Source organism: Benincasa hispida, chromosome 4 (assembly GCF_009727055.1).
Source record: "Benincasa hispida cultivar B227 chromosome 4, ASM972705v1, whole genome shotgun sequence".
Taxonomy (NCBI): Eukaryota; Viridiplantae; Streptophyta; class Magnoliopsida; order Cucurbitales; family Cucurbitaceae; genus Benincasa; species Benincasa hispida.
In genome coordinates, this window is record NC_052352.1 from 41,414,888 (window position 1) to 41,425,433 (window position 10,546).

Consider the following 10,546-nt stretch of genomic DNA (forward strand, 5'->3'; position numbering starts at 1 on the left):
TGTAATAATTTGGTCTCTATATTTTTAATTTGATAACAATTTAGTCTCTAAACTTTAGTAATATAATAATTTGATCATTGTACTTTCAAAATTGTAACAATTTAGTCCCTATCATAAAAAAAAATTATCAAAATTAGATGTCAATTTATATTTTTTATGATGTTGAGTTTATATTATATAAAAATATTGAGTCTCATTTATACAAAAGATCTCATTAAATCTTAACACAAATTTCTATAGTGGACTAAATCGTTACAAATTTTGAAGTACAAAGACAGTTACACAGTAAAATTTATGGATTAAATTACTATAAAATTAAAAGTACAAAACTAAATCATTACAAACTAAAGTTCAAGCACTAAGTTATTATTTTTATGAAAGTTTAGAGTCTAAAAGTATTTTTTAACCTTATATTTTTTACTCTAATGTCATTACCTACTTTTTTTTAGAACAAAACATTGCCAGAAGTTGTATACTCATTGTTATTATTATTTCTTTCTTTTTTTAAAAAAAAAATATGGTATGAGGATTTAAACGTTCTAACTTAAAAGGAATGAATACAAATTAATTATTGTGAAAATTATATAATTAATGTACTTATTCCATAAATATGAGTTAATCTAATTTCAAATTATCTAGCATATCACTTCATACTCATAAGTATAATCATATATGTAGTCTATGTCATTGCTTAATCAACAAAAGGTTTCTTTTAGAATTAACCAAACATTGCTTGAAATAGTATTATTTTTAATATAACAAGTGGGGTATGAGAACTTGAATCTCCAACTTAAAAGGAAGGAGTCCACGAGCTAAAAAAATAGTATAATTATTTGATAAATATTAGTTGATTTAATATGAAATATTTCAAATGATCTAACATGCCACTTAAGATTTTTACAAGTAATTTTTACGTGAATATATTTTACTCTCGTACTAAATTGAATCTCTAATTCATAAGAAATGAGTACATGTTAAATTTAATATGTATGATGGGCTTGTTAATAAACGGTTGACTACATCAATGTCATTTCAATTAACAAAAGTGTCATATCAATTTTTCATTATATTCAACATGATCAACTAACAATAAACATATTCAACGTGATCAACTACCAATAAACATAATTAAGATTAATGATACATCGAGGTATAAAGACAAGATCAAAACTTTTAAAAAATACAAAGATATGATTACAACACAAACATGGATAGATCATGAGCATAATATAACAAAGACTGCCAAAAAGTTCATTGAATTTTCAAAAAAAAAAAAGAAGAAGAAGAAGATTCCTCTTGCTAATCATATGATAGGTGTATGTACATGAATGACACATAAAATAATGGATAGGGAATAACAATTATTCAAAAAATAATTGATGAAAATCTTATGGTCTTTGAATTAAAAGATTCTTATGTTTTAAATTACACCCTCCATTTGTTGATTATGTGTTCCCCAAGCATAAGTTCCTTTTAATCAATTTCCAAGTATCATAAGGTTTATTGTTCCCTACCAACCAAGCTCTATGGCATATAAAAATTGAGCTCTCTATGTTGTTGCACATGCTTAGTTGACTCTTTTTAATGGTTACCTAAATGTGATTATTAAGCCCTAATTCAAATTTATAAAAATTTGGTCGAATAACTAATCACGATACCTTATCATTTTACTATATTCATTTCAAAATAAGGGTAGTAAGACGAACTGAGATTGAAGATGCTCTTTTCGTCTCTGGCGTGCTAAGATTTTTTATCGTAGTACCTACTATATTCTTTTTGTCTTTAGCTTGTTAAGGATTTTATCTAGGGGTGTTCGTGGGTTGAGTTGATTCGGGTTGAAGCATTTTTTAGACCCAACTCAATTGTTCGGATTGTAAATTCCTTCAACTCTTATTAAATAATGAACGAACCGAACCCAACCATAAAACATTTGGGTTGGATTAGTTGAGTCATTTATTTAAATGTTTGCTCTAAAAATAAGTAATATATTAATACGTAAAATTGCATTTAATTATTATATGTTGAGTTAAGATTAATAATTCAATTTCAATTTATATTAGAAAAGTGTTCTTCTGGAGTGCTAAAAAAATATTTTAGGGATTGGAGAATAAATTAACTAAAACAATCATGAAATAAAATGACATGAAAATAAATATATGTAAAAATAATTGTATCATGAATAAAAATAACATATTTTTTAAAATTAATAATAAATTTGAGTTGGTTCGAGTTGGTTTGGTTATTTTAGATGAACCCATAAATTAACCCAACCCATAAGTTTTTTATCTATTTGAATCTGATTCAAATAAGTAGGGGTATTCAAAAAAACCCATTAACCCAACCAACCCGGACTACCTAACCCAAATCACAAGGGTAGGGTTGGGTTGGGTTAAATTTTTTTAAAAATATTAAATTCGGGTTGGATCTCGGGTTACCTCATTTCAGGATTGGGTCGACCCGACCCAACCCGAATATATATACATATATATATATAATGAAATAAAACATAAAACCGGCAGACCGAGACACGAGACCGGCAGACCGCCTTTGGTAAGCGATTGTGTAACATTTGGTAAGCGATTGTAAAGCATTAGGTAGGCGATCGTATAGCATTTTGTTACTCAGCGGTCATGTAGCATTTGGTAAGCGATCGTGTAGCATTTGGTAAGCGATCGTGTAGCATTTGGTAGGCGATCGTATAAGCGATTGTATAGGCGATCGTATTGCATTGGGTAGGCGATAATATAGCATTTTATTACTCAGCGATCGTGTAGCATTTGGTAAGCGACCGTGTAGCATTTGATAAGCGATCATATAACATTGGATAGGCGATCGTATAAGCGATTGTATAGCATTTTATAGGCGATCGTATTGCATTGGGTAGGCGATAATATAACATTTTGTTACTCAACGATCGGTAGCATTTGGTAAGCGATCGTGTAGCATTTGGTAAACGATTGTATAACAATGGGTAGGCGATCGTATAGCATTTTATTACTTAACGATCGTGTAGCCGAACTCAGCAATCGTGTAGCATTTGGTAAACAATCGAGCATTTAGTAGATTATCGTATAGTATTGATAGGCGATCGTGTAGCGTTTGCCATTTGGTAAGCGATCGTGTCTCAGAATTAGTGACTCAACCCAACCCAACCCAAAAAATTTGGGTTAGGTTGGGTTGACTCTCAAAAAATGAACTAATAGGGTTCATTTTTAGCCAACCCGAATTTTCAAGTTGGTCCACAAAATTCTCCCAACATGCCCAACCCGGACTATGTACACCCCTACAAATAAGTTGATAACCCAACCCAAACCATTATGAATTGGATTGGATTGATCGAATTTTTTTGGGTCATCATAATTTTTTTAACATCCCTAATTTTATCAATTCATAAAGCTATTTATGAGACTTTATCAAACTTTAGAGACTAAATACTAACTTTTAAAATCATAAGGATTAAATTATGAGTTTTGACTTACTCTAAATTTACAATTTAAACAATTTAGATTAAAATTATAAACAAAATTTTGCTTGTCCTTTTTATTACAATATACACAAATGGGTTGATAATTTGATACACACACGTATGTTTATTTTTTTAAAAAAATATTTAAATTCATTTAAAAATATAATTTAGAACTAAATAGTGTGGACAAGTCCAAAAATTATAACATACAATTTTGGTTGTCATTTTATTCTAATATCCACAAATGGGCTAATACAAATATATATGTTTAGATTTTAAATAATAATAGAAACTCATTTAAGAATAAAATTTAGAACTAAATAATGTGCACAAATTCAATTAGCCTCAACAAGTCAAAAGCACAAGCATAAAACATATCAAGAAAAAAAAAAGGCAAGAACAATAATTAATAAAATGAAGAAAAACAAAACTACAAGAAATTAAGAATATTTCCATGTTAATACTCATTCGTATATACATAGTTAATTTATTTAAATAATTTTAATCTTACAAGTAAAGATTTTCAATTTTCATTCATATATACATAGTTATTTATTTTAGGAATTATTATATATTACTTTCATATTTAAATATTGAATACTTCAGGTCATTTAAAAAGATGACCTATTTTCTGCTATATTTAAAGATTTTGAGGCCCAATCATATAACAACCATAATCTAGCTTACTCATAATAAATTGAACCTAAAATGAATTTAACATTTTATATAAAATTACCATCAAAAGAAAATAGCTTTACTTCCTGAAATGAAGATGTAAAAACTTTTTTTTATTAACATAAATAAATATACCTTTAATTAATAATTAATAACCAATTAACCTGTAATCATACGCAAAACAATAATCAAATATTGATTAAATGTTCTATGATCTTAATTTAGTTGACACTTATTTACAGAACAAGCGATCATAATAAATTCATTTTCATATTTTTGGCAGCCTCTTCATTCTCCTTACCAGTGCATTTACTTCATATACCACTACAAAATATCCTTAACCCAGAAATTAAATTTGCTAAAAATTATAAAATAATAATAATAATATGGGACAGGCTTTGTTCTAAACTACCCTCCTACAGGAACCTATGTTGGTAACTTCTCAAAACTCCCTGAAAACAAGGCATTATTTGGTTCAAGAAAACAGCAAATATGGTAAAAAGTTTAAGACACAGGTAAGACTGAAAAAAACTCACTAAGTCAATAGCTGAATTCCTTCTTCTAGTGAAGAGTGTCCTCATTGACGAGCTCCGCTCCGCTCCTGTGGCGACGATTTGTGGGTCACGGCACCTGCGATTTGTCGTCCCCTGCCTTACCGCTTTGGGCACGCCACCAAAGACAAGAGTTTTCCCTGCTTATTCTTCTCATTTAACAAAAAAAAAAATGTGCAAAAATGTCTTCAACAGAGTAAATGGCACAGAAAAAGAAATAAACTCTCCAAACGAAGGAAAAAGTGTACTGTCTTTAACAAGAGGGTCACAGTAACTTAATGTGATGTATAAAGCGCTGTTTTGAAGACCATATCCCATATGAATTGGCCTTCTTCAAAAGAAGGGCAAAACAGCCAAACTACAGAGCAAAAAGAACCATAAATTGTATTTTGTTTTTATTAAAGATGCTATTCTGACTCCCCAAGTGAAAAGATGGTGGTGCATGCAGCAACAGCAGCAGCATCAGTTCAAGAAAAAAGCAGAGGGTGCATCAGTTCAAGAGCATACTGGAGCATTTGAAACCAACCACCAAGTAAACTACTTGAAAGGAAACTAGTTCTTTCTTGATCTCTTCACCTGATTACCACGGAAAACGTCGAGCAAGCCAGGATTTTTGCATTTAGGGCATCTGGGATCTGCATCTGTCACCATCACATAAAGCAGGCAAAAAGTACATCCCATCACAATCAACGGTGAACTTTCAACTCGAAGGTTATTATTCTCCGAGTTTACATTTGACTCGACCTCTGCAGATATGCATGAGTCTTGAGATCTTGGGGATGATGATTTCGATTCATTCGACAATTTACCCCTTGAGTAGACCCCTGGAGGTGACAGTTTGAGATCCAAATATGCATCATTTTCATTCGCAGCTGTTCCCATTTCCACAGCATACCTTCTTTTAGTTTCCTTCTTTTGGAATTTTTCCAGAACCACCCCACAAGAAATAGGAAATATATTAGCATTCACCTAAATATGCCTAAATTATGTGTAGAGTTTTCCTTAACAGGCTAAAAGATTTATTTATGGAAAGGAAAGACATCACAATCTTCCTGATAAGGGAAAAAAATAACAAGATGAAAATAAGACTACCAAAATCATTTATGGAAAAAAGTCCTTATGGTATTTACAAGTTGGAGAAGAAGTATACCTTGTCAGGAACTTCCGATTGCTTCATAGTCAGATTAGAACTGTCCTTCAATTCAATAGAGGATGAATTTTTAAGAACGAGAGATTTGTTGAAGTCTTGATTGAGTTGATCGACACTCAAGGAGAAATCCTCGGGGCTACGAGCACAGCTCTCTAGGTCATCACCCCCACAATCCTTTGCATCACCAGCATGCTCCAGATATTGAGTGGTTTCCTGAGGTTTTGAACCCATGCCAGAAATAAAAGATGTGAGTAAAGGTTTCTATAGATTTCCTCAATTTATATGAAAAGAGAGGTTTTGCAGTAAATTGATTCATCAGGTAAAGTCTGATCTAGTGCTTTGCCAATAATTAATTGAAACAATTTGAATTGTAAGATTGTGCAATTTCAAAAACAGATGAAATTATAGTAAAATTAATGCATAGATGCACATCAGTACAAGTAAACATAGATGCTCAACTGGAAATCTGTATGCTGCAGAGATGGTTTCGTAAAAATAAATAAAAGCAAGTAGAGTATCCTTTTGGGAAAATTTGTCAAGTTCTTAAATGAAGGGAGAGGAAAGCAAACTGTAGGGAAATCACATGGTTAAGCTGTCTTTAGGTAAGTGTTAAACAGAGTCTGCATAATTAATTACAAAATGCTAACCTGCGTGGATAATCACGTCGAAATTTAGTAAACGTTACAATGTTAGAAAATGAAGTGATAATAGCAATTTCTAAAATGCAGAAGTTGGAATATCTGTTACCATTACCACTAGGGTGATTTTGATTACTTAAATTAAAGACCCTGAGTTGTACAAGTAGATGGAAGTTAGCCTCTTTAAGAGCATTCCTAAACAGATGATATTGATTACCAAGAAAAGAAGCTATCATTTAAGTTTTTCTCGAAGCCGAGATACTAAAAAACAAAGCATTAAAACAATAAATTAAATTTTGAAACAATGATAGTAATACGTAACATAGATGTTGCCTATATAATTTTTTTTTTAAAATATAAAACTCAAATATTCAATAGTAAAAGCAAAAGTATAGAAACAATCACAATGATGGCAATATGATGAAATACATGATATGGTATGTATTTCAAAAGATTAGCAAGAGCATTTATGCTTGAGAACTTTTAGCATATTTACTTGTCCCATTTGAGAAGGATACTTCCTTACCAAGTATTTGTAGCGAAGTGGTGTAGATAATAAATTTCAATGCACAGTATTAAAGCCAAGGCTTCTTAATGTTTGAAGTTCTGGCAAGGGCATTAATAGAAGTAAAGTTTTATTAATATCTCCAACTTCAACAAGATAGAGAGAGATCACAAATTGTAGTAAGCATAAACAGTCAGGACTCGGGAGTTCTATTCACTACTTTGCTTCTAACTCAATGGGTATCAAATGTAAACAAAAAACCTAAATCTAAATTAAATTATTAATCAATTAAGAGTTTAAAAATAGTCCAACTAAATACATGACTCTTCAGAATTTATCGACCACAAATCACAGTTTAATAGTTAAGATATTCAAGGTAAAACCCACGGGAGGAGAGAATGGAAGTAGAAGTATAAAAAAGCCATTTTAAGGAAAGTGTTTCAACAAATTCTGTAATTTAGTACTTCAATGAAATCCACATGGTTAATGGCATGAATATTTTAGTAACCGTTGCATCATTTGTATTATATACAAAAAAGAAGTGATTCCTTTGGTGCAAATATAGGAGCCAATCTGGTGCCATTATTGTTTGGTAGAAAACAATTAATAGGTTTGTCTCCTAGTGGTAAATGCTACTTAACCTCTTGAAGAACAATACAATAGAGATAAGATTATTACCAAGAAGAGAAGTTCTTCATCTAAGTTTTTCCCTGTTCGGCTTCAAAATAACAGAGAGAAAACATTAAAAACAAAAACTTGATTAGGAAAAGAAGATCATAATCCCCAGTTCAACTTTTTCTTTTTCTTTTTCTTTTCTTTTTTTTAAATAGCATTAAATTGACAATAACGAAGCACCAAGAATAAAATAGAAACTGACTAAAAAACTTGATAGCAATAAGAATAAGATCAACAATAATGGCCACTGAAAAAATGAAGACCTCCATATGTTCTAGAAAGATACAGAAAGTAATCTTCATTCATTTTTCTTGTAGTTAGTTCTGTAGACTTGTTTTTTTTTAATATGCCCTTGTTATTCTTTAATCTTTCTAATGAAAGCTTGGTTTCTTACTTAGGAAAGGGCAAAAAGAAAAAAGAAAAAAAAAATATATTTCCTAAATATTACTGGTCATGATAGTCTTTAGTATTACCCACTAAGCACTTGCAATATTGATTTGATTTTGTTTTTCATTATCCCTCTGGCACAGGGCAACATTAAGAACTAATATAATCCAAGGTAGTATGGATCAACCACTTAGAGGGGATAAATTCTCCAGACCAAAGCCTTGGGAGACAACCATCTCCACTAAAATAAGTATCTATTACAAAACTTGTAGAATTTTTAACATCCTAGGAAGGTTGCCACAAGTTCGGAACCCATGTCCCCAAAGTTCTTTATTTCTTTTACTTGTTGCAACTAAATTCAAACCTAAATAGATCATATGCCCCAAAGTCAAGTAAAGTCACAAGAGTAAGAGTAAGCATATTTAGATCTTTCTTCATTCACCTGTGGTTAGCCACTAGTATAATTTTATTTTACATAAAGCTTAGCCGGCTCATAATCCAACTTCCTTTTCTTTTTTTTTTTTTTAATAAGAATCCAACTCTCAATCACTATGGTAGATAATCGGTAGAAGTTCTGATAATACAAGTCAAACACTCATACTATCCTGATAATAGCATTATCATGAAGAGACAAATTACATATTTGCTTATTTGATTACTAAAAAGTACAAGATAGGTGATGAATATAATCCATACGAAACATCAAATTTTGGAAACTAACCAGTAGCTGGGTCCTTCTATACTCAATTCTGCACACTTCCTGATATCCTCTGTGAATCAAAAGTCCATAACCTGAAAACCTGATGGTATGCAACATCAAGTTGACAATTTACTTTTATTTTCAACAAAGCTTTAAAAATGAATCACATAACAGTAAATTTTACCTTAGAGGTTAACCCAGCAACTAATTTCAGTACTCAAAGATTCTACAACTTGAATCTTTTTGACTCTTTAAGTTAAGCAGTGACATCATTAAGATAAATGAAAGAAGCACTGAAATTGAGAAGGATCAAAGTCACAGAGTAGATACTAGCATGTACATATTTGAAGGGAAAAAAAATTGTAACAAGATATGTTATTTTCAGCGATCATATGGAGATTAGTACAAGTGGACTAAATTTGAAATAGGTGAATTGTGACATAGTAGAAGCTGAATATATACAGTATTGTCAATAACCACACATATCAAGTTTCTATAACCTGTTTATCTATAATTCATTAAATAATAGTAGAATGTCTATGGATAGGGATTATAATTTTGTCTCTTGTTAAAAAAAAAAAAAAAAAAAGAACTAAGGATCAGAAGCACCATCGCTTTTACACTCCATTACATAAGACTTGACAAGTGACAACCTGACTGAAGGTCAAATAATCTTGAACTTCAATTCACTTTCTACGTAAATTGTTTCAAGCATTTATTTATTTCTTATGCTTGAACTCTGTATTAACACCAGTAATGATACTCGAGACATAAAAATATCTTCATCACACGTCTTCATCGAAGAAAGATGTCAATTGGAAACAAAAGGTACATATTATTTCACCATTTTCATACAACATTTTACTCTCAAAAGTTGAAATGAAAGATCCTATCACTGGTATCTGTACAAATTTATTGATCTTTAACTTTCTTATGCACATTCAAAAGTTGCATTGTATTTTTCTTTCCTTTTTTTCTTTTTCTTCTCTGATCCTTGTGATTTACATTCTAGTTTTTAGATCTCACAGCAAGAAAGTTTAATATTTCATGTCGTTCCAACAAAGCTTACACGATCAAGGACTCAAAGTATGCAACTCTAACCATTCCCAGAAGCTACAATCAAGGTTAAAATTGTTTAAGATACTCATATGAGAAATCTACATAATAATCGTCATTAAGGTGGGTCTCTAATATTCTAAAAGATCTTATAAACAACAAAACCAACAATGACATCACACTAAATTCCAGTTAACAAAGCTTTAATCAAATCAGAACCATGAATCCAATTTTCCAATTCTAAATATAATCCCCACCCACGATTTCTTAAGTTCATATCTCTCACCCACAAGTTTTAGAACATCAAAACAGAACCCCATAATCTAAATACTGTCATATTCAAAACAAGCAATGCTTAAAAGGGATTCCCCAGTACCTTTCGGATCATGTACAAGACGCAATCAGTCGATCGCCGATCAACCAGTAGAATCCCAGCCATAGGGCCATAACGCCTCTCCTCTCGCCGTCGAGAAGCCTCAATGCCGATGACCCAAAACTCCATAGTCGTTTTATTGGTAAAAGAATCGCCAACCCTCTTGCAGAAATTGGAATTAAAGACAGCCCAAATCTTCCTTTTCTTCCATTTCTCCACTTCCATCTTCATTTTCTCGTACATATCTTCATGTAAAGATATGGCGATTGCAGGTCCTCTGATGAGAAATATGGAAGGAGATGAGGTTATCCATTGCCGCAAACACACCCATTTCATAGAACCCCAAATTGGAATTCAGAATTTTCTGGTT

At 31.3% G+C, this 10,546-nt stretch overlaps 1 protein-coding gene across 1 annotated transcript; it reads right to left on the reverse strand.

The window, feature by feature from the left end:
* Positions 1-4,893: 4,893 nt before the first annotated feature.
* On the reverse strand, positions 4,894-10,305 carry LOC120076204. Its single transcript, XM_039029970.1, has 5 exons — positions 10,180-10,305; positions 9,817-9,860; positions 8,769-8,847; positions 5,843-6,055; positions 4,894-5,604 (listed from the first exon to the last, which is right to left on the reverse strand). Exons 1-5 carry the CDS (start codon positions 10,303-10,305, stop codon positions 5,245-5,247), a joined length of 822 nt encoding a protein of 273 aa, XP_038885898.1. The 3' UTR covers positions 4,894-5,244.
* Between the last annotated feature and the right edge of the window lie 241 nt (positions 10,306-10,546).